Source organism: Microtus pennsylvanicus, chromosome 14 (genome assembly GCF_037038515.1).
Source record: "Microtus pennsylvanicus isolate mMicPen1 chromosome 14, mMicPen1.hap1, whole genome shotgun sequence".
Taxonomy (NCBI): Eukaryota; Metazoa; Chordata; class Mammalia; order Rodentia; family Cricetidae; genus Microtus; species Microtus pennsylvanicus.
Window position 1 is genome coordinate 57,722,606 of NC_134592.1, and position 25,053 is coordinate 57,747,658.

The 25,053-nt window shown below is 43.4% G+C and overlaps 1 protein-coding gene across 8 annotated transcripts in view; it reads right to left on the minus strand.

Moving 5' to 3' along the window:
* Npas3 (neuronal PAS domain protein 3) overlaps positions 1 to 25,053 on the minus strand; it is an 801,863-nt gene that overhangs the window by 671,851 nt on the left and 104,959 nt on the right. For 4 of the 8 annotated variants that reach the window (XM_075947916.1, XM_075947915.1, XM_075947914.1 and 1 more), the window contains exon 2: positions 22,458 to 22,547. The exons of the other annotated variants lie outside the window; for them this stretch is intronic. In XM_075947916.1, the coding sequence (XP_075804031.1) occupies positions 22,458 to 22,547 (90 nt within the window). The remainder of the gene's footprint in view (positions 1 to 22,457; positions 22,548 to 25,053) is intronic. 8 annotated transcript variants of the gene reach the window in all.

Here is a 25,053-nt window from a genome sequence, read left to right on the forward strand (position 1 = left end):
GCCCCTAGTAACCAAAATACTCCTCCGTGTTAACCCCATAAAGAAATCCCCAGTTGGTAATTGGAGAATGAGAGGTTCCTTCACTCCTGCGGCTCTCAGTCAGTCTTGACGCTGCAGACCTTTCTAATCTGTATGGTTTTATTTTCATTAACATTTCTTTACAGTCTGTGTGACTTTATTCATTTCTGAATAAGATGCCAAGGATCTAGAGTTACCTTGTCTAACTATCCCCGACCAACGATATAAACACACTGAAGATCTCACCCTTTGAGATTTATTTATTACTAAAACTTCTACTGTCTGGGGAAGAATCTGTCCTATAGTGACTGTACCATGTTAATTTGGGAGCACTCTTGGCATAGTTTTCAATCCTGAGTCACTACATGACAGCATGAACTCTAGTTGTGAGAACTTTCTGTGGTCTTCTAGGACAAAGGAAGATGTGAGTTCCGTGCCTAACTTCTGTGTGTCAAGACCAGACAGACTGCCCATCAGCCTTCCCCTGAACTCCTAGGGTCCTGCTGTGCCCTCCCATTCTAGATGCCCACAGGGCTTTATGCTCAGGGCTCCACAGAGGAGAAAATCTCTGCATCCTTCCTATCTTGTAGAGGGCACTGGCTTTCAGACACTATAGTCTTCTCCGCCTCAAAGATGACTAGTAGACAGAAGGGGGTACATAATAAAGAATATACAGAGTGAAGTGTGTTTACACTGCACCCCGAGTCCCTTCATCCTGCATGGGGTCTTCTAAGAGTAAAGAGAATTGTATGGCATCCCTTCCTATCAGAAGAACCATCTAAAAATGAAACCACTACTCTGCTTATCCTGAGAAGTCAGTTCCAAGCCTCCAAATTCTCACTCATGAGCACCTTCAGAATAAGCTTCCAATCTCAAGTTACCTCAGGCTGACACAGCCAAGGGAATGCCAGGCTTAACCCTGGTCCTCAGATGTTCAGAGCTCTTCTGGGGAAAGCAGTATAGACTCCACACACAAGCGCTTTGTTTGCAGCCCAGTACAAAGTCCCCTGTATTCCCATTTTAATCCAGACAGGTCTTGCCAGATTTCTAATCTTGACAACGTGGTTATCTAAGGGGTGTCAGAGTCAACACACTTTGCTAAAACAAGAGAGAAAGGAAGGAGCTGCACTCAAATTAGACAGGGTCTGAAAAATCTTTTACATCAAATTTCCAAGTGAAAACTTTAGAAAATGTCAGAGGCGTGACAACAGTCCTTCAAAGTCAGTCTGACTACCAACCCCACCTGTGTGTGCCATCCACCTGCCAGGCCTCCTCCTTTAACACCAGGCCTTCTGTGGCAAACAGATCAAAATACTCTCATGAATGCTATTAGTAAAAGGGACACAGTGGGAATCCATTTTAAACTTGTCAGTTAGCTCCTGCCTCGGTTCTCACTGGGGCAGTCAGGCAGCACCCACCACCGCATGCCAACTGTGTGGATAACACAATTTTCCTTTTCATGGATGCCTTAACAGTGCTTATTTCTCACTGGCATGACCAATCATTGGGGACAATTGATCTTTTAATAAATCTTTAAAGAGAAATCATTGCAAGTTCGGTTGTCCAGGAAAAAGTCCTATAAATCAGTCTATGGTAACCATGTTAGTTTGCCCTCCAGAGTACTCCATTTTGCTCACACCAAAATAACCCAAAATACACAAGTGTGCCCCGAGGACTGACACAAAGTGGTTCAATACAAATTGATTCACACAACACCCCTAGTTGTAAAGAAGTGGTTCCCCTTATGAGACTAGACAGCAAGTGCTGAGTGTCCGGTAAATGAGGAGAGGAAGGGATGGATCTATCAGGTCACTAAGCCTAGACAGTGGCAATCTTTGATCCAGTTTAAATCCCAGACACAAAAGAGTTAAACCAGGCCTGATTTCAACCAGGGCATCTGAATCGTCATTACACAGATATGTGGTCAGAGAAGAGTCTAATGGTGTTTCCCACTTAGGAAAGAAGGCAGCGTCTACTTACACAAAACAACCTCCTTACAGGAGTGGAAGGCACTTCTATGGGGATGGAAAGCAGCAAACCAACCTTGGGGCTGGGGCAGCGGCCCCTGTTTGCAATGGGGAGCCTTGCGTGCAAGTAATGTTCTTCAGAATAAGCTGGGGAAAATTGGCCTCTTTTCTCAAACTCTTAATCTGGGTAAATGCCTCAACTCTCATGCCCACGTCGACTGCTTTGTGATTGTATTTACAAGTTCTGAAATGAGGGTTTGATTTCTCACCCATGACTCCAAGAGCATGCTCCAAAGACCCTCAATCCCTCTGGTCTAAATGCTTTAAGATCTGAGTTTCACTGACGGGTAGAATGTGGAAATGTTCTTGGTACAACTCTCTTCTCCCAAGTTCACAGTGCACACCAGCTCACTAGCAGTGTTCATTACTGGTACAGAAGACCACTGGAACAAATTCATATTCCAAACGGCATTTATCAATAGCCTACAAGAAGTACCTGGGAGAGTAATATTCAGGCAGGTAAAACAGGTGAGGAGGAAGAGAACATTCTCCTTGTTAAGCAGGAACCAAAGTAAAGAAGAAATAGAAAGAGGCTGCAGCTGGCCCAGGGGTATAGCTCTGCATGTTCTCCCAGCATATATACTCAAGGCCCTGGCTTTGATCCCCACACAAACAACAGTTTAACAGCTTCATACTGGGCTCCTTGCTTGTAATCTCCTTGCCCAGGGATTAGGAACTCGCATTAGAGGGTAACCAGGAGATGCCCAGTTTCGCCTCAGGGTTTTTTGCTCATCTCATGTGGCTCTCATTTTGAACATTTGGTCAAGGCCCCAAAGCTTCTGGGTGAACTCGAAACTTTTCTTCCAGGAAGTTTCTTCAGCTTCTTTGATTCCATCTTTCTCTGCTCTGTCCTGTCCTGTCCTCACTGTAAGAACATTCTCTGTGACATTTGTCTCCTATACACTGAAGGTCTTGCTTCATTCTTGTAAAAGTAACACGAGGAGAGAGCTATGCTCTAAGGTCAGAAACATTGATCTTTAGTTCAAGAATGGGCAGAACTCTGTTGAATAAGACACATTTTTTAAGAGTGTATAACCTTTCCCTATCAGGGATAAGCACACAGGAAGTACCCAGTACCTAACAGTGCGAAGCTAAAAATATAAGTCAGGGATTCAGGGAAGCAAACGTATGCATGGAGAATAGGTGGATACCCTGAGGACTGGCAAAGGAAAGCACATTGACAAACATTTCTTAAAACAGCCCTATGAGCTCAGGCGTGGTGGCACACACCTTTAATGCCAGCTCCTGGGAGGCAGAGGCTGGCGGAACCTTTGTGAGTTCGAGGCTAGCCTGGTCTACAGAGTTAGGCCCAGGACAGGCTCCAAAGCTACACAAAGAGAAACCATGTCTTGAAAAACAAACAAACAAAAGCCAGCTCTATGATAAGTTCAGGAACCCCAATGTGCTGGGCTGTGTCTGCAGAACTGTGTTTGTGCCTGGCAGAGTGTGAGCAAGAAAGCAGTTATAAAATCCCGGGGTTACACAGAGCACTGGAAATGAGGGTTTACATAATTCCCACTTGTTTTCTGGTATCAAACATAACTCCGAAGATCCTTACTTTAAGGACATTTGAGATTGTCCAAATCTTAATGGTTTAAGAAACACAAGAAACATGGTACTGCATGTGGCATTCCCCTTATTTCTATGTGAATTTTCTTGGGAAGGAATGAATACTTAGGAAGAATTATTGCTTGTTAAGAATTTCTGCCACCCCTATCATATTAAATTACTCTAAAGCTATCTTATTCCAGGAGAAAATTTCTCTCACACAAACCTAGCTACTTCTTAATCTACCATTTAGGCAAATGTATGGTTCCTGTGGTAGTTGGTTAGCTTGGGTATTGGTCCTCACACTGCCAAAAGATTCTAAGTCAACTACAGTGCAGGTACCTTTCCAAAAGGAATGAAGACGCCAGCTCAAACACAAGACCCTCCAAATTTGGAATGAACGGAAGAAGAATCAGGGCTTCCTCCATTTTATTTCTAGGCTCAAAGTCAACACTGCTTGCGTCTTAGTAAACAGGCGGTCAGTGAGCTCTATCCTGGGGACAAACACAAGGGTACAGCTGACACACCCCTGAACAGCAGAGTTCTGGCCCCGAGGACACAGAATTGCATGTATTTTCAACAAAGAGTCTGGAAGTAAAAATAAATTATCTATTTCACACAAACTCAAGCCAAAGGGGGCAAAAAAAAAATGTTTCAGCAAAGCAGCCCTGGCTCCTCTAGAACACTCTTCAAGGTGCTGGAGACTGTAATTAAATCGGGTGCTGGAAAGCGCTAAGCTGAGGAAAAGTGTTAATTAGTAAATTAGTCAGGATCCATTTTTAGACTAGAAAGGCTTTCTTTTACACTTTTAAACATTTACAAAACACAGTTTCTCGTTAAGGTGCAATTTGGAATATTTATGGAAACTTGATTTTTATGTTTTCTTCTAAATAATTCATATCACTTTTCATCCTGGGAGTTCTGAATATATTCCTCTCCACACACCACCCCAAGTTTCAAAAAAAAAAAATGCAGAACCGTGTAAAATGAGCCATACATTACAAGGGAAACATAAATCCAGAAAGAGGAAGGGCCTTGCTGGCTGCTGCAACAATAATGACACAGAGGCTGCCGGCCGCCGAGGGGCTGCTGACATCACAGGCCCTACCCACGAGCCCACCTGCCTCACTCGAGCATCTGAACTTCGCTCTTCGCCATCCTCCCACTCAGGACGTTCTGGCCACCCCTTTGCAGTTCTATCACTGGTCCAGCTACATCTTCTTTGAACCTCACAGTAACCTAAACAGACCGTCCCCCATCTGATCCACTGTCATAGGCCTAGTGCCGAATAGGGTCTCAGACCTTGAAATGGTTTTTCCATGAATGTATATTATCCTGTGTCCTTATACCAAACACCTAAAATCCTGGATAATTTTCAGAAAACTCCAATCCAAAAGTAGTCCTTGTGAGTTACAGACATTTAAAAGAACATTTTATCATATATACTCAGTTGAAAATGCATTCTGTGAGTAACACATTGCTTTGGACTAATCAGATAAAGATGAAAGTAAAGAATTTTGCCAACAGTGTTTCTTTCTGGCATTACTCAGTTATGCCTTTCAGTTTAGCATATTGTATATGAAGGATATCTTGTTAAAACAACTGTTGAAGGCAAGACATGTCATATCAGCTACACTCAGTACCCGGTGGGAACGCAAATGGCCCAGAGTCTATGCTAATATAATCTTCCTGCTCTTCCGTTAAGCTACAACAAAATCGGTTTTTCAGTGGCATGAAACCCTTCATAGAAGCACCGTATTATCTATATGTCTCCCAGAAAGGAAAAACCTTACTCTGCAAGGATTAGGTGGAATCAATTTACAAAGGTAACAATTGTCAATAAATACCATGAAATAACTTGGTAAATAATTCGAATCTCCATCTATCAGCTCCTAGGTAGCCTTGGCTCTGGTTGATGGGATTAATAAATTGGCACCCATGGGAAGATAAAATCCTCAGCTATGGACCCAGGTGGCCTTTCAGCAAGAAACTGTTTGCTCCCAAACACGGTCTCCCATGCTAGCCTCCGGCTTCCCAAGTCTCCTGTACCTATTATCCTTGAGGTATAAGCCTTATCACTTACTAGCTTCTGAGCATTGTAAATTGACCCCTAAACAAAAAATAACCATACCCTGCATTTCTGCTTCATTCGGCTTTTTTTTTTCTGTTTTGATTTTTGTATGATTGGAAGGAATGATAGAAATAAAAGCTATCAGGGGTTCAGGACCTCCCTCCTCCTTCGTGGGGTTTCAGTTCTAGTGACAGAAAGTATGTGTCACTTACAAACTTTGTGTGATACTTTCATTGGTTGAATATAGTGAAGCGTCACAGTGACTATCATAGAAATAGTCACAGAACTTCTTTTAAATAGAATAATTTAAAAACAAAATTAAATCTTTAATACAATTCCATCTCTGAAACAATAAAATATCCATGTATCCAGGTTTTGTAATGTCAGCGCTTCTTAAACTAAGCAAAATATATGTCTATGGACTTGAAAATAGTTTGCTAAAGACATTCTAAATTCTTGGTTTTATTTTATTTTTTTGAGACAGGCTTTGTCTGTAGCTTTGGAGCCCGTCCTGGAACTATCTCTTGTAGACCAGACTGGCCTCAAACTCACAGAGATCTGCCCACCTCTGCCTCCCGAGTGCTGGGACTAAAGACATGTGCCACCACCATCCGGCCATACTAAATTCTTAACTGTAGCATTCATACACCATGACCTCCATTAACAAACATTACATGAGTTAATGTCTAAATAAGCACTCCCCCTTCACCAGCAAAGCTGCATGATATTTAGTGAAATTGATACAATTTTCTAAGCATTTTATCAATTAAAAAGAGTGTCGACAAAACGTGTTCCTTTACCTAGAGGTTGCGGCCAAGTGATCCACAGACACCATGGCAAGCCAAGCAGGAGGACTGGGTATTGATCACAATTTTGTAGCATCAGCTTTATGAGCTGAGACTCGAGATGAGGAAAGTGTGTAGGGACACTCCTTAGCAACAAAACTCATAAGCAACTTCACAATAATAGATACAAAACAAGAAGCTCAACTGCCAACTACTAAAGGGAAGGACATGTTTTGCAGTGACACAGGCTCAGACACGGAATCTGCTAAGGATAGAGTGATCCCGTCAGGACAATCAACTCGTGTTCTCTGATCAAAATGGGGAGCACCACAAAGATCCCCACAGTCCAGCTGACTTTGCAGAAATGGAACATTGAATAGAACAGTGAGTACAATATATATGAGCCTTGGTCACAAAACCATAAGATATTTTTGCCATGATTCCTACAAAATAAAAAAAGGTCCAAGTCAAGTGTCCCAATAATCAAAATACTCATGGTAGAAGATATATAAAAAAAAAAAAAACCACAGAGAAACCCTGTCTCGAAAAACCAAAAAAAAAAAAAAGGAAAAAAAAACCAACTTCCTACGTAATGGAACATCTCTCAATTGGGGCTTGTAGTTTGAAGAAGAAAATAAAATGCAATACTTTAATTACAAATTTTAAGGCAATGATTAAAGTGAGATTTGCTTCTTTCACCTAGATAGAAGAAATGTGATAACGAGAGTGAATCCTAGCGCCCACAGCCACATTACAGAAGAATTTTATGATACGTACTCCCCGTCTTGTGGTAGTTCTCAAACAATGCACACAGACTGTGCACGCTCATTCCATCATAAGCAAACCCCAATACAGAGCTTTCTTCTTCAGCCAGTGTGAAAACCACTGTGTTTTCCTGTGCATGCAGCAAAGTATTTCACAGACGGAACTGAAGCTTGATGACCTGCAGCTCCCACCTTCCCTGTCCCGTTAATGTGCACTTGTTGCTTATGTGTAGCCGAAATTAAATGTTTATCATGACTTACAATGATCAATCCATCGGTAAACCGTTCTGGCTGCCCAGCAAGGTCCCCTGAGTTATCTCTGGTGCTTGCTCAATACAGTTAAGATTGTTCTCTGAATGAATCCGGCCGAGGAAGTTGTCCCCCTGTAAACCCCAGCCACCACACAGGACCAGCAAGAGCAGCTTGCAAACTCTCGGGTTGCCAATCACTTTCATGATACGCAATGATCCCTCTACCCAGGCACGCAGGAGCCCTTCAGTAAGTCTTGAAGAAGTTTACCCTTGCAGACAGAACCCTGATGCAGTCACCTGGCTTCACAATTATCATCCGACCTTTCAGCTGGCCTCCTTACACATTCCACAGAAACAGAAACTAGAATATCCCACATATTCCATTCTTCTTTGCCACCATCATATTGGTAGATTGAAAATGCATGCAAGGCTAAGTCCGAATTCCTTACTTCGTCATCAAGGTTGCAGCAACCTTATTCTGGAGTTGAACCTAAATAAGAAGCTGTCTTTTCCAGCCTCTATTTTTACACACAAACATAGCTCATTCATTCCATTCCTCAAGGTCAGCTTCAAGACTTTCTTTCTTGAAGAATTCTTTCTAATTTCCCCACAATGACAGATGTGGTCTTTCTAGACATGTGGAGAATTGCAAGAACTCGATCGCTCTTAAAATACTTCCCAAGTCCTGCGTTGTCTCAAAACCATTTGTCACCCCTCGGTCCCAATTATGTTCCTTTTACAGGTCACTGTGTGTCCGCATATTGTCTGCCCCTCTTGGTTGCAAACCAGTCCCATGCTATAGAAATTCAGGATTCCTGTTCATTGCCAAGCACTGAGAAGCTAGAGCAATGCCTAGTGTCCCATAGGCAGTCACTAAATAATCACGGGTCAATAACAGTTACATGTCATTTTCCCCAGCTGTCTGCAGCTTAAAACCTGAGCTACCTACAGCTTCCCCAAACAGGTAAGGATTTAATAATAAAGTACAAATAATAAATATTCATGTCTGAAGGGACACAACTAGCCTCCAAAACAGTGACAATCAATCCCACTTTACCCAACTACAGAATTACTATATAGTCCAGTGAGTAAAATGGACATTAAAAGCCAGTAATGGTGTCACCATCATTTAATTCTTATCTAACTTGTTTCTTTTTCCTGTTAGAATATAAGAGCTACATCATATTTTGTTTAAATTGTAGAAATTGGAGAGCTTTACACTTTAATCCATAACCTATTCTACCATAAGAACATGCAGATCACAAATAAGTCTACACAAATTGATAAGGAGCTTGTCCCAGAGACAGAGGAGACAATGAGTTCATTATAAATACCTGTCCAGAGACTAAAGGCCTAAGGGCACTAGTCTCTGCTGCCTACCAGACCAAGTGCACACCTGCAAAATTCACCCGACCCATAGCATCCTCTGCTAGTACAGCAGCAAACACGGATTTGAGCCAAACGGTGCCCATGCTTTGCAGTGCGATAAAACACCATTCAAGGTTAGGATGAGTCAACTGAAGTCCATGTTCACTTGGAACTTAATTCAAATTGAATTCTGCATCCCCTGGGGGAAAGCATGAGCACAGTAGCACAGCGACACAGCAGAGCGTGGCTCCCTAGCAAACAGGCCATCGGGGCGTTTCCAATGCAAGAATTTCACCTTTGGCAGCTAACGTGTTTTAATGTCAGCTTTATCTAGATTTGGAAATAGACTACAATGATTTCCATACTTATTCTGTTCCTTACGGGAAGTTAAATCTAGGGCTTCACACATGCTGGGATACCCCTCTATGACTAAACTAGCTTTATAGAGTGATTTTGAACATCCTGCTTTGTAGTTAACTTGTATAACTGAGATCAATTTCTAGTGAGAACTCTTTCCTTTCTTAGGGGTAGTGCTTTTCCCACTAACGATTGAAGGCAAGAATATTAATGTCTGGCACTGCTCATTAAAAGGAAAAGTGAGACATTTCTGAAGGTTCCAAAACAGAACACAGTCTTCAGACATTTGATAGAAACATGAATGTACAACCCCATTAGTAACTTCGTATTTTGGTTTTATTCAAATAATTTTTAGAATGAAATAATTTATATATATATATATATATATATATATATATATATATATATATATATATAATACGTATATATGTGTTGACTAAGTTACACAGGTCTAACACTTAAATCACACATAAAATTAAGACATCATTCAGTAGACTATAAAGAGATTGTGTACTTTTACAGTTTGTATGTGCTAAAAAACAATCTTGGCATTTATCCACCTAATTAAATAAACTAAAAACCACGATAATTACAGTGAAAGAACCGTAAAATTCCTATCCATTACCTAATGCTTTAAATGTACAAAAGTTGTGGCTTTCCACTGTTGGTTGTTTTATTTTTAATTATTACATATAATTTTATGAATGTTTCTATAGCTCAATATGACTTAAAGTCACATCTAAAAATTTTATGCTACAAAGCTTAGCTTATGAAAATTTTTAGAATGGTCTTTTGAACCAGTGGCTAGAATTTACTGAGCATGCTCACATTCTCTCTTTGTCTTATGACCACGTAAGTGTAGGTCTAGAAAGGCTTCCTATTCAACAATTCCCATGTCTTTTGACCAAATTTTATCCTATTCTTTTATGGATACTCAAAATATTAATTACTAATGATGATCATAATATTGTTCCTAAAGATAATAAACCACTAATGTATCAAGTGGTTGATCAGGTTGGGTCAGAATCACTCGACAGCAAGTCAACAATGGGCATTCTTCTGGGTGCGTATGCCACATACGTAAGCTTTGCTACAACAGGTAGCAAAGAAGAAACTTAGGAAAATATACAGAGGCTGAAATTACTTCTTTCAAACACACACTAAAACCAAAAGTTCACTCTCCAACTGCCATAACTCTATTACATAGTAGAGAAAGACTTAAGAGAGCATCCATACTTTTACAGACTTCACAATATTATTGTAAATCTGCTTTAATATATCTATACACCACCGAGTACATTTTGGTCATACTTGGTCAAATACTTTCTCACTAAGAATGTTGTCTTCATGCCATGATAAGAAAAAAAAAACATCAGATTTTCCCCTGGCTTCTGCTGTACCTAGTCAAAGACCACACGAATGTAACCCAAGGAATAGGAAAAAAGAATACAACCCCAACTTTCCAACTCGGCCTGATAATTTGACCCTCACACCACTTACTATGTCCATGAGTGGTGGAGCTGTTCAGAATTCACACTACTTTCAAGTAAAGATGCACAAAGTTAACCCAACAGCATCCTTGTTCAGTAGATACTTGCCCTCCTTGGCAGCCACTGCCTGCTTGCATGGTCATGTAGGATGGATGAAATGGGTCCAGAAATACTGAGCTCAGACAGACTTTGAGGGCCTCCCTCATCCGCTGCTCTTCAAACCCCTCTGATGCTAAGAGCCTGCCCAAGTTCCAGAGCAGGAATGCATGTGCCTTCCTAGATTGGAAGCCAAATAAGTTGATGATAAGAGGGATAAAAGCAACAACAACCATGTTCAAATAAAGAGGGAAAAAATGAACAAGAAGAAGGGAGATATTAGGTATCGAAGTATAAACATGGAGGGGAAAATAGTAATTTCCTGTGTTGGGGCAAAAAAATATTATTCCCTCTTTGATGTGATCTCATTGCTTTTATGTACTAGGAAAGTCATATCTAACCTGAAAATTATTTTTCTCATTTTAATACACATTCAACATTTTAAGCTAAAAATAAGAAAACACTAATATTTTTTATGTATCAGGTATTTGAATACTGTTTGCCAGTCTGTCAATCAAATGTAGCCAGAAAGGCTGCTGACCAGCCTCCATGCCCATCAGCAGCGGGAAGCAGGTAGCAAGACAGATCACGGTGCAACCGGTTACTTTCCTACCATGGGTAAGAGAGCAAGGTGTACTGCAGGAGCTTGCTCACACACCGTCCATGTGTCTCAATGGGCTTGGGATGAGGATGGCTAAGCGGGGGGCGGGGGGGGGGTATCACTCCACATGTAAGCGTATCTTTTAACTCATTTTTCCCCGAGTACCTTCTTAGGAACAGAAGGCAGTACATGCCAGTTACAGTTCTGAGGAGTTTGTCTTAGGTCGTGTGTGAGGTCCCACGGGAAACCTGAGAGGACTACAAGAAAACAGATAAGCTGACAGGGTATGCAACATGTTCAAGATTAATCAGAAAGCATGGAATAGAACTCGGGCTTTCTGTGCTACTGTGCCAGCAGAACCTGAATAGTCACCGACAGTCTGTGATACCCAGATGCATTCAGCCCTCAGAAAAACAAGGCCCTTCCGAGGGGACGGTCAAAGACTAAGGGATGACTGAATGATGCAACCTTGTTAGTCATACACACCCTAAGAGCATCCAACTCTTCACAGCTGGGTTATAGCTCATCTCTATGTTTGTGGGCCTCTAGCAGACTAAATTTGCATACAAGTGATTGAATGCTGCATATATGTAAGAGCATAAACGCTTCACTGGGATTTGAACTTGGATTTGATGTTGACTTAACTCTTCCTCCACATTCCTCATCTCACCTATCAGGAAATCAACTCTAGCTTCCAAGTGCCCTTCCTAGTCACGGTTTCACAGGCCTTTACTCCTGCTTGGGAGGCAGAGGCAGGCCGAGCTCTGAGTTCAAGTCTAGCTTGGTCTAAATAATGAATTCTAGGCCGGTCAAGTCTGTATAGTAAGACTCTGTCTCAAAAGACAAAAATAAAATGAAATAAAATAAATAAAAACAGAAATAAATACAGTCAGTGTCAGGCCAGCCAAAGCTATATAGTAAGACTTTGTCTCAAAAAAAAAAAAATCACAGCCCAAGTTCTTCCCTTCGGTTCTATTATACTTGCAGTGTGACCACTGAAGCTATGACTGGAGCCTTTTTATCCAGGTCCCCTATCCTCATCGTTGTCCTCTGAGATGAATGCTCAGCTAGCAGTCAAGCTGAAGGAAATCGCAAGGCCTTCTGAGGCCTGCGTGCTTTCTGTGTACTAGCTACCGCTGCCCTTGCTTGTTTATCCATCGCGCACCAACTCCTCAGCCATGAGCACGCCAGCAAGGCTTCAGCTTTGGAGTCTTCCAAAAGTGTTCATCGTATCCGGAGTGTTTTATCTGGGCTAGCTAAATGCCCACCTCAGTCATTTCCTTATAGTGGTTGACCAGATATCAGCTTCCTAATGAGGCCAAGCCACCCTTCCTCCGGAAGTTCTAACTTTCCCCTGACGCCTGTTTTTGTTCCCCAGCACTGACCACCGCCTAACACACTCCCTTCCCCTTCATCCTTCATGCCTGCTGCTTACGGTCTGGTCCAGCACTACCACATATGAGCACTAAGGCTACGAGTCTTTGTTCACTGGGGTGCCCCAAACAGCAGTTCCTTCTTGTTGCAAGCACCCAGCTAACAGGCCAGTTTAAGAAAAGAGAGGAACCACTGGGAACAGAATCAGGTTGCCTCTTATTCGCTATATGAACTAGTGAATGGATTTCTCTGAGCCTTCATGTCCCCCAAGTACAAAATCAGAATGTTGCCTACTTTAAGTAGCACAAGTGGATCGATTGCGAAAACGCCCGGAGACCACCGAGTGCTCAGTTTGCATCAAGCTGATCTCTGTCCTCCCATCAGCCTCGTCTACCAGCTCATGTGGAAAACCAGCCAACACAGGCCCAAAGGGTGGTGAAATCGTCACGCCACTTCAGGGCGCCTTGCTGACCTCCCCAACACCTCCAGAAGGACCACCCTGGCCTCGGGAATACGCGCGGTTTCAGTGGGTGCCGCCTGGAGATGAAGTGCACTCAGCAAGAGCCACCCCCTTTTTAGGTCCAGGAGCCTCTCCCTCTGAGGGCTACAGGGCTCAGGCTCATGCCTGTGTTCTACAGATCTCTCCTCAACAAACACAAATCCCAGTCAAAATGCTCTTGGTGCAAGTGAGCCAAACTTGCCTATTACTTAAGAACCGGCTGGTCATAATTTTAGTTTCCTAGTTCTCTTTCCTGAAGCTTTTCACAAGAAAATATACATTTTTAAATGTACATTTAAATATACATTTTTTTTTTGGTTTTTCGAGACAGGGTTTCTCTGTGGCATTTTTAAAAGCTCAGAATTCTTCACTCCTTCCAACCTTATACATTGTTACTAACTCTGGGAAAGTAGAATTCAGGGAAAAGAAACAAGCAAGCAATCTCTCTCTCTTCCTCTTCTTCTCCCCCTACCCTACCCCCCCCACCCCGTGTGTGTGTGTGTGTGTGTGTGTGTGTGTGTGTGTGCGTGCGTGCGTGCGTGCGTGCGTGCGTGCGTGCGTGTGTGTGTGTGTGTGTGTGTGTGTGGTCTTGCTGAAGAATTTAAACCATATTCTCCAAGAGCTCCAGAACACCTGTCAGCTCACCATCGGTGGATGCCTCTCCAACACCCCTTTACAGAAGTGCAAGGGACCACCATTGAGAACTGCCACTCCCGTGGACATAGACTGCAGACTGAAGACACCTGGAAAGTTTCTCCAGGGGACGAGAATCTGAGTGGCTGCACGTGTCCCCCGTGTTCACCATCAGGAAGGCCCCCAGGAGAGCATGCTGATTTCCCAGAGCAAAGAGCCTCCGCCATTGGACAAAAAGCTCTCTTCACCAGGACACCCAAATGCCCCCAACACACACGACAGGTGCCACGTTGTGCCCCATGGTGCCATGCTAACTCAATTCTGCCCTTACAATGGTTCTCTGACTGGAGCTGAGAGAGGAAGTGTAGAGAGGAGTCATTAAAAAATGCCGTTTGTGTGCATTCGAGTCTCAAGGTGGGGTGGCATCGGGCTGTGCTTACCCAGAGGCATCCCTGACAGGCAATCTCCAGAGAAACGACACTGATGAGAGGTGACCTCAGCGGAAGTGCTTAAGTGAAGCAGCCACAATGGCCGGCTAGAGAAGCAGGCCTCTCCTCATCAGTGACACACAGGGGCCAAAAGATGGAGGCCTAGGGTGCTGAGGGAGGGAGAGGGGAAATTACTTCTTCCAACACTGCAGTGAGGGTCCTTTTGGTGACATGAACTCAAGCACCCAAAGGATTCTCCGTGCCAGGTTGTCCTCTTGTTTAATGGTTGCTGCCTTTTAAGCTACGACTATTCTCGTCAGCAGCCAGCAGCTAGGCCACAAAAGCCGCAGGCAGCCTGGGGAAATTCTGTTCCCTCAGGCACCAAGTCTTTCAGAGGTACTAAGAGAACTTATCTAAACCTCTGTCCCCACTGAAGAACTCACTATTTAAAGACGGAGGTAGAGTCCTGCTTCCCAGAGAGGCTGAATAACAAGCAGTTCGCCTAGCTCACCTCCTCAGTCTCCCAAGAAGTCCTTGTGCTTTTTCTCGTGCCTGCTTATAAACCAAACCATTCTCCACCTGGCTCCTCCCTACAAGTTCCTGTCAGCTAGTCGCTGACGCAATCTCCAGACTGCAGGTAAATTTTACTTAACCAAACACATATTTGCATTGTTAAACAAATGTTCCAGTGCATAAACAAAAGCAACACACCTTAAAATAATATTCTACAACAGTGCCGTGGACTTCACAGAGATCTCCGATTTGCCCGTGGAAAGCTACCAAAGCAACCTTCTTCACCTGACGGTGTGAGCCCTGACCCTCAGAGCACCCGGCCCTCTCCTTGCTTGGAGAACTAGACATTATTGTCTCAACACACGATACGCAGAATTTTCTCTCTTCGGGAAACTAGACCATAGTGACCCAGAGCTGGCAGGCGGGAGAACGGGTCCCTGCAGGAGCACAACCCTGTCTCATACCTCAGCAGGGGCTTCTCCTACGCGTGTGTATCTGGATCCTAAAAGGGTGAGCGTCCCTAGACCTGCCCGCCACACCCTTCTAGCATCCTGCTCAGCCTCTTACTTGCATGATTTCCATATTTCAACACCGTCCTATCTCTAGATAAAAATGATACTGAGCTGATAAAGCAACTTTTTTTCTGCTGCTGTAAATCTTCTCACTAATCAGTTTATCTCTGTCTGCTCCTTGCAAGAGGAATCTAAAGGTCCCCCCAAAATTTCAAAATATAGACAGAAGCTACACCAGAAAAAGCATCTCTGTCCTAGCAGAAAAAAAAATCTCTGCCGAAGGTAGCTCCATGTAGAAGCTCGCCGCATAGCCTCTAGCTTCCCCTGAAAAGTTGGCTCCAGAAACTTCCCAGCTGTTCCATTTGGGGATGCGTGCACAAGAACATACCCACAAACGCCCATGGATAGATGCCTACAAAGAGGGCAAGCAGATAAACGCAATGATACTAAAAACAGCACGGGCAGACTCCAGCTTCCTAGTGGCCGCTATCTTTGAGTCTTACAGATACAAACAGCAGTGACGGCATCTCTTCTCTTACCTGCTGCGGGACCAAAGCACATTGCTTCTCTGTTTATAAAGAATTATTCCAAGAGAAAAGGAAAAGGTACAGGGAAAAGGAAGATTCACTAGATGGCTGTGGGGCAAGAATCAAGCCAGACCCATGTTCAGCCACCTGCAGCCGTGACTAAGTGCTACACCTACTACGTGTGCTCATGATCGCAAGATGAGCAGCTCCGAATGACAGAAGGAACGCAATTCTCTGCACTCTGAGCTAAGCCCAAAGAGTCACTAAAAGATGTGCCCAACCCACAGGAAAGGCCGATGTGATGGTGAACACAGCTTACTACAACCGTAGTTCACACAAAATTATAAATTCCCAGTTACGGTTCAAGTCCGAATGCAGGCACACTGGTCTAGCTGCCGGTCTCTGGGACTGCTGGTTGGTGATGTGACTCTGAGCAGTCAACAGGGTTTTTGAGCGGCTCGCTGGAGCGCCATTCCTCCCTTCAGGCCATGATCTCTACTTTCCGCTCTCGAGTTTGCAGGGTTCTACATCCTGCAGCTGTGTCCCTAACGAATTATTCTTTAAAATGTAAGTCGTAGGTTCTCCCATAATGAAAATACACACTCCAGTGAAGGCAATTAATATACCTTCATTCTAAATCTCACTGCCGTTCCTTCCATGTTTTATTCTCTGGTATGTGAACACCTTAAATTATAAGTGGTCCAGGACAGAAAGGTTCGCACAGGACTCCTTAGGCAGGAGAAGCCGTCCGCTCAGGGGAGGTTCTGAACTGATTTCATTCTCCATGATGCTTGCGGGTCAAAACTACTTGAAACCAACACCAGTAGAATTTCACGGACTTCCTTTCAAAGCATGCTAAATAAGCTTCAAAGCCCCAAGCAGATGAAGCAGATAAAGCCTCCTTCCAACCTCCCCCGTCTAGTTCCTCACACCATGCCACGCTTCTGCCCCTGTGCTCCTCCAAGTCTTCAGCCCCACACCCTAGCTCTTCCTTCTTCCACAGCCTCAACTCCTTCTACCCTTCGTCTGCCCTCCCATGGCTGCTTTGGGAACCGTGTAACTGCCTTTCACCCCAAAGCACCACCAAAGGCACCTCTCCCCGAGGTGGGGCCTTGGAGCACCCTGGCTACAAAGGTCAGTGTCTAACATGTACATTCTAGGGGGCTCTGAACAAATCCATTCTCTATTTCTAACTCGTTTTGATTCTCTGCTAGGCTCTGCTTCAAACACAACTGGCATATGTTAGTGTAACATAAGGGGAAAGATCACATAGCAACAACCAATCAATCAAGCTAAAGACTTGGCCACCCCCTCAGCACAAGTGACTGACTCCTGCCAGCAGCTGGTGAGGCACATACACTTTGTACTCCTTCCCTGGACTGGCACGTGACAGTAGTGAACACCCAGCCAATATGACTGTGGGCCCTTTCTTCTCTTCATGGGCCCTGTCAATTTCTTCCCATTTCCAGACACAATACTTCTTGGCCAAGACCAGGCATAACACAGTACTGGTTAGAACACCTGCATTCTAGGTTTGTCGTTTTGGAGAAGAAAAATTCGCTTCTTTAGATTTACTCACTGTGAAATAAGAGTCCTGGTTAGACAGCTTGGGCGGTAACGGGAATTTACCAGCCAAGCCTGGGACCTGAGCTGGAGTCACAGAGAACCACATGATAGGAGGAGAGACCTGTCTCTGGCTCCTCAAGTGCATCATGGCACATGTGCCCTCCCCATACCTACTAAATAGACAACGTTTTTAATGCAGAGTTCTGAGGACAGGAGTACCACAAGTTAACACTGGGTCTGCCATGATCGCTGCGGAAGAGACAGTCTTTTGAGGTCCTAAGCAGACAGACAAGCGGAGTGAAGCTCCTAAAGAAGGGAGAGGGGCTGGGACAAAGTAGAAAGTTAGAAAACACACCTTCTACTCTTCCATAACCCTCTTGCTCTAGGCAACAGAAGTTCAAGGCTAATGCAAACACATTCGCAATGGGGCACTCACTGTTAACTGCACTTCTGAGCCAAGGTCCTCCAGATGGGACCTTTGCATTTCACAGGAGTCTTGCAAGACCTGCTGCAATGCAGCACAGGCCTTCAGGCAAGGTTGGTGATGGACGGCAGTCCCTGCAGACTCAGGCTTTCTAGTGCGGGGGCAATGACTATTCTTGAACACGGTCTAAAGGATATCCTACTTTATTGCAAATCCCTTGGCAACAGGGCCCAACTCTAGGGTGAATTGTAACTTAACCTCTGGAGCGCCTATGTCTCAGTCCAACTTAGTTAATCTACTGTTACTACTATGTTTTTTTTTCAGTGCTAGAGATCAGATCAGGGTTTTGTATATGCTAGGTGATCAGTCTGCCACTGAGCTACACACACACACACACATAAACACACTTTTGACATATGGGGGCCAGAGGTGGACATCTGATAACTTTCCCTATTGCTCTCCACCTTGTCTTTGAAGGCACAGTTTCTCCCTTGACCTAGAGATCATTGGTTAGCTAGTCTGACTAGCCAGTGTGTTCCAGAGATCCATCTGTCTTCACCTCCTCCCACCCCAGCCTGAGGTTACACACACACACACACACACACACCATGACACCGCACCTCTCTCTTTATATGGGTGCTGGTTAGGCCCTCGGGCTTGAGTATCAGACGAATTAATGGCTGAACCATCTCCTCATTCCCAGCTTCTACCCTCTGTAATAGGATCAAGCTGTACAGCTCAAGTTAGCCTGTAATGCATAATCTTCCTGCCTTAGTTTCTCTAGTGATAAAAGCGCAAGCGTGTGCCTCCATACCTGGCTCAAATAATCTTGATACCTATAGGATCATTGCCGCAGTGCCTTCTCCTGTTGGTGATTGTTTCATAAGCCACATATTTTCCTGTTCTCATTGAAACCCCAAACAAGGCCCTGTGAGTTGGTCCAGCGGGTGGAGGCCCTCGCCACCACACCTGAAGACCTGAATTGGAGGCTTGAGACCCACAGGATGGAAGACGCAGCAGCTGCCATAGCTGTCAGCCTGACTTTCACAATTCTGCTGTGGCATGCTCCTCCAACACACGCAATACATAAATAAACTTAATGTAATATCGATTTTCATATATCTTTTTAATTTCTTATTTTACTTTACATATTTTGAATTTACTGGCTTTTTAAGAAATTCATACGATACATTTTATCATAGTCTTTCTCTCCCAACTCCTCGCAGATAAACAAATAAAAACTGTCATTTTCCCTTTTCTGATTGTCTACATTGCTTTTACTTTTACATTTTAAAGATGAAGATTAAACCCTGTCTTAATTTTGAAAGAACACTGGCACAAACCCAATCAAATCCAGTAATTTATAAATGAGTTTGCTAAAATGAAGGCATATTATTGTAATCCATTAAGGCAGTTAAAAATAGTAGGTATTTTCAATAATAAATAGAGCAGCAGAAGCAGTTAATCACAGGCTTTATGGCTATATTTGCTTAATCTTTTTAATATTATTGAAATGGCCTAGCCATTGGAAAACTCCCAAGTAAAATCTAAATGCAATAGAAAGTCACAATCAATACGGAACCACAGGCTAACGCTAATGCCATGCTGGTGAGGGCTGAGCAACCTGCGGAGGGCGCCGTCTGCAGCATTTTCCAGTTGATGTGGTGCCAATACTTTCTCCAATCCCACCTGTCTAGTAAGAAATCATCCATCCCATGGAAAGAGGTGGATGCAAGTGGACCCCACACCCCGGAATAGGATAGACAGATGGGGTAGCCTGAGGCCTTTCCAATCTACTGTACCCTGGATGTAGAATGATCCAGGCCCATGAGTTCTATTTACAGTTATCTACCTGGTCCTGTACGACAGTATTTCTTGTTCTTTGGGGGATGGGAAATGCATTAGTGGACGCATTTTCCCTTGCGACCCATTCAGCACATACATGTGCAGCTGAGTCAAGGCACGCTGGGGGTAGAAGCAAGACTGAAGCACCAATACATAAACACTTGCTGACCTACAACGCATGAAAACATTCTCTTCTCGCTCACCTTATCACTACATTGAACCCACCCCTTCTCTTTGGGTTGTGACCTGGAGTTCAAGAAAACATTTCAACAGCACAGACAACAGACTCACTGAAGACAGGATTCTACGTCATCTGCCTGCACGGTTACCATGCCTGGCAGTAATTACAAAGATCCAAGGAGGCAAAGGAATTTTCCCACATATCCAAGAATTATAGTTGCTAAATGATGCCTCGAAGCAACTGGATAATTCATGCCAATCAAATCAGGGTGGTAAACACTTGACACTAAAAGCTAGACAGTCTTCCAAGACAGCTACTCCTTCACCAGAACTAACAATGGGTTCTTTAGAAACTTGTCTTTCCCTACCACAAAGGAAAGTCTAGCCCTTTGCTCAACAAGGGTTTGGGTCCTTGACTGCCTAGGAAGCAGATCCGAGTGATCACCATTTCCCTACTCCTGGTAACATTCCCTCACTGCACTGAAAGATGCCATGGTTCCTACGAAACAGCTGAAGAGCCAAGCTATGTAAATACTGTTAGGAAATAGATCAAATAGACGTAGTCTCTGTAACATACACTGACGCCAGCTTCCTAAGAGCCAGAGATGCTAAAGAGGTGAGGTAAACACCCCGGAAAATAAGGTCTGAATCCAGTCACTCCCCATCGGCACGCGCACACGCAGCACGCTCTCTACAGGTGCTGTGGAATGCACACGCCCGTTACCACGTTACCAGACAATACAGTTAAGCATTCTCACTACCCACCCCCATTAATCATCTCAGTGACAGAGCCCCGCTTGAACATCATGGGGATTTCCTCCCCTTCTTCATCATTTATTTGCCAATATTTCCTTGTTATGAATATCCCCCAAGTGACTATCTCCAGCCGTCACAGCTGTGCTCCTACTGCATCTACCTCGCCGGCAGATAACAACGGTTCTCAAAACAACAACAACAACAAAAGTCCCCGGAGATGATTCCTAGGGTGAAAGGAGAGGCCTTACCATAAACTAAATCACGCACGGCCCACGGTGCTCCTCAGTCACTGACCAGCCTCTGCCTTGAAGCAGATGGCGATTTCAGACAAGGGAAGCAGGCTTAATTACAAATGAACAATAGCTGACTGCTGGGCGCCATTATTTGAAGGGTCAACAATCAATTGGTGCTTTAGTACGTCCTTGAAGGACTGCTTCCTATACAACAAAAGGCTTCTTCGAAATATCCACATACCGCAAGAGAACTACGCCTCACCAACGAACTACAGAAGCCTAGCCACAAGACTCAAGTAATCGCGGGGAGGAGGCACAGAATGGAAAATAATATTTCACTGTGGTTACACCGATTCAATCAATAAATAAAGCCAGAGATGAAGCATGGTAAATATGGACCCATGCAGTCATCATCAAACACTGTTTGAAGTCACAAAGGCAAGGGACCCACTGTGTGTCAGTTCCCGGCCTTCCCAGCCTCCAGCATTTCCCGATTGTCTTAAACATGGACGCCATGAAAGTAGATGCCCCACCACCAGGTGGAGGAATGGGTGGGAGCGAAGCTCACCAACTTGTACTCAGAAATTTTAGGGAGGGAGCTTTATTCTTTCCAAAACTGACATTCTTCTCCAAAACAGTACAAAGACAAAATCCCGGCACCGTATATTTGCAAAGCATGCCGGGACTAATGCCTTCCGAGCAACCATGTGAACGTTACTTTACACTTTCTACAGAGAAAACTGATGTTAATCTCTCTTCAACCAATATTCCATAATTGCTTTTAAAAAGCATATATTTTTATTCTTTTTCAGAAGACTCTTTGCTGTACCATTTTAGGGGGAGAACAAAAAAAAAACAGAACACAACTTCCTTCTGAGCCACAGCCACAGAAATCAAATTCTGCTATGTTCAAATGCCACTTCCTCCCCACAGCAGCCTGTGTACTTCATCCATAGCGACCACGGGCTGCCTCCTGCGTCTACCTGGACGGCGTCACCCAAAGTGCGGATGCCGTTAAGTAATGGGCAGAGCAAAAGGCAGCCAAGACAGAGGACTCAACTTCAATTTAACTGTCCTGCAAGGTACATAGTAATTAGCTGCAAAGCTCTGAAATCTTAGCTAGCATGTTAAGTCTGCTACATGACAGTATAATTTGACTTCTTAAAGGATTATGCAAATTACAACTCATCATTCCATTACAGGATTGAAAAAAAGTGACAGCTAATTTATACGTAACACACCTTTCAAATCCCTGAGATGCGTAGCACCTGTGTGATGTATTTTGCCGAGATTTTCTTGCACATAAGTACTTGTTTACTGCAATATAAAAAGGCTTACCTAAGAGCTTCAATACAACTACTTAAAAAATAACCTTTTCGACCATAATTTCAAAATAATAGACTTCCCCCCCTTCCTCGATTTTAGAGGTAAAATTTTTGTTTTCATTTCATTCTGTTTGATTTGGCTCCCCTCCCCCCTCAAATCAATTCAATAAAAATAAGGCTTCAACACAAATATATTATTTGAATACTGGCAACCACAAGCACTGATGCACGAGCCAGAAGGCAGACTCACAAAGATTTCAACATACTTCTGGTAGGTAGATTCACAGTAGATTCCGTCATATCTGTAGATTTTCCTACATTCTGATTGGTTGGGCAGGGGATGCTGCGCAGTTATTCTGTAGAGGCATCAAAAACAGATAGACATGACTAGAGATTCTCTACCGTCAAGCAGAATGCAGGCTAACAAGTGTGCTGAAATGGAACCATTTTTCCTCTTTACCCTTTGGGCTCTACTCAGAACTGTGCTGGGCACGTGAACGATAGCGTATGGATTCCCACCTCAGAGAGCTGCAGCCAGAGCAAAGTAAGTATTGCAGTTCTTCATGCGCACAATTTCACCCTTAATCTCACAGTCACAAAAGCAGAAGAAAAGCAGGACATAGGCCTGAAGTTGAACCCACTCTACAGTCCCTATGAATATTTTCTAAAGGACATGTTATAAAAAAAACAAAAAACCAGCAAATGTCATTAGTGTTTTCGTTACAGAATTGTCATTAATCCAATCATGCATTACGAGAGGAGGCAACTGTAAATTAGCTATAAGACCATAGTTGGGTTAATATGTTTTTCAGCTTTATTCAATTTCTACGGCGTGTGTACACTACTGGCTTCTAAAGGGATGTAATACAGCTCACGGGACTGAACCCAATTAGGGATGAAAACACAGGCAAGGCCATCGGGAGCCGAGGGTTAGACCTTAACAGGCACCTGAGATGAGCTGATTACAGCGGCTCCAGGCTTCCTGGCAGTTAAGGCAGCGGGGATGGAGGGGGCTTACACAGTTTTTCTTTGTATCACTTAAGCATATAAATTCATTGGAGACTCCCTGCCTTATACAAACATAAAAATGCTGAAAGGCATTTTCTGACCATTTCCTTTTATTGAAAATCTCTTCATTCAGGAGGAAAGGAAATAAGAAACCTATCTTGTTTTATTTTAGTGGGAAGTCATGGAATTTAATCAATACAAAATATCAGTAAGAGTACCAAGCAGTTTGCTCTAATAACTCGAACCGAAAGTAACAGAATATCTAATCTTCAGGAATATAACACACACACGTAGATACATTTGTGCGCACACACACCACACACACACATGCACACAATTCACACATATGCACTCACACACACACGACACATACACTCACACACATGTGCACACACAAAACACACCACACACACACATGCATACACATTCATACACACCATACACACACTCACATGCTCTCACACACACACACACCACACACCACACACCACACACCACACAATCCCCTTCAATAGTAATTAAATCATGCAGTCTGTCCTTATTTCTTAAAATCTCAGACGAGCCTTTTCTAATTTCTGTGTGTTTCTAACGTCATTAAGTTTACTTAATATTTCATAAAGTCCAATATACCTGGGGACAGCACTTTATAAAAAGTTCAGTTCTATCCTGGAGCTGTATTTATATGCTTTCCTCTGATATTATTTAACATATTGTCTGTGTTATAATCAGTCTGGCCCCAAATCTCTTATTAAATTTAGTCGGCCAACAGTTCTATTTATAATTAATCATTTGCCCCTTGTTTAAAGTGATTTTTAAGCCCCATTTGATTATTGCACTCAACTTCTGGCATAAATGTACTCATTAACTATCACTGGAATTCCAGAGGTTTTCATTAACCCGTGTGCTATTTCATTGTAAAGCTGATCTGGGAAAGCAGGAAACGTAAACAGCTAGACGTGAAGAGCGAGCTGGTTTCCAAGATGCAGTTACAGGGTTGCCCTGATGAATTTGTTTTAGCCATTAAGTTTACGAAAACACATTCTGAGAAGAGTTTGGAAGCAGCGACATCAGATGATATAAATCACAAATTTAAAAAAAAAAAACATATATGGTGTGAGACCACACTGAACTCCTCTGCATTTCTATTCAGGATCTTCTTGTTTTAATTCTGCTCTTTTGCTGTTTGCTCTGAACTAAATGAGAAACTAAGGAGCATTTACCAAGAACAGTTCTGATTCTCGGCCTTTCTGTAAACCATCTTGGAAAGGTATGTCATAAAGAGACAAAAAGACAAAATGAATAAAATGGACCATCCCCTTCACCAACCCCTCTAATGACAGCCGGGGTTAAAATAAAGGTTGGGTCTACCTGCCCCATACCATCGAGGAAACTACCAGGTGTAAAAAAACCAACCGACAAAATGTCTGCAGGGAACAAAGCCCCGCGGCACCGTTCACTTAACACTCAGTGTTTCCCCTTTCTGGCTACAACGGATCATTACCAACCAAAGGCTTTTTGAGTTCATTTTCTTCACCTGGATTTTGTTTTTTAAAGGTTAAACGCTACCAGTAAAAAGTTCAAATACGCCTTTCAATCGCGGGACTATGATGAACCACAGCGCCTGCCCATCAAGCAGTCCGCGGCCCTTCCCTTCCTGTCACTGCTGTCTAGATGGACTCATCATACAGCTGGGGGGGAGGACTTAAGTGCATTTACATACATGTGGAACGTGTAGGCTATGACTAATTCTAACTCACAGGGCAGAATTTAAATAATTAGTTACAAGAAGTCAAACTAAGGGAAAAGGGAGGAAAGAGATGGTTAGAGGCAGAGTAGTAAATTGTTCCATTTTTG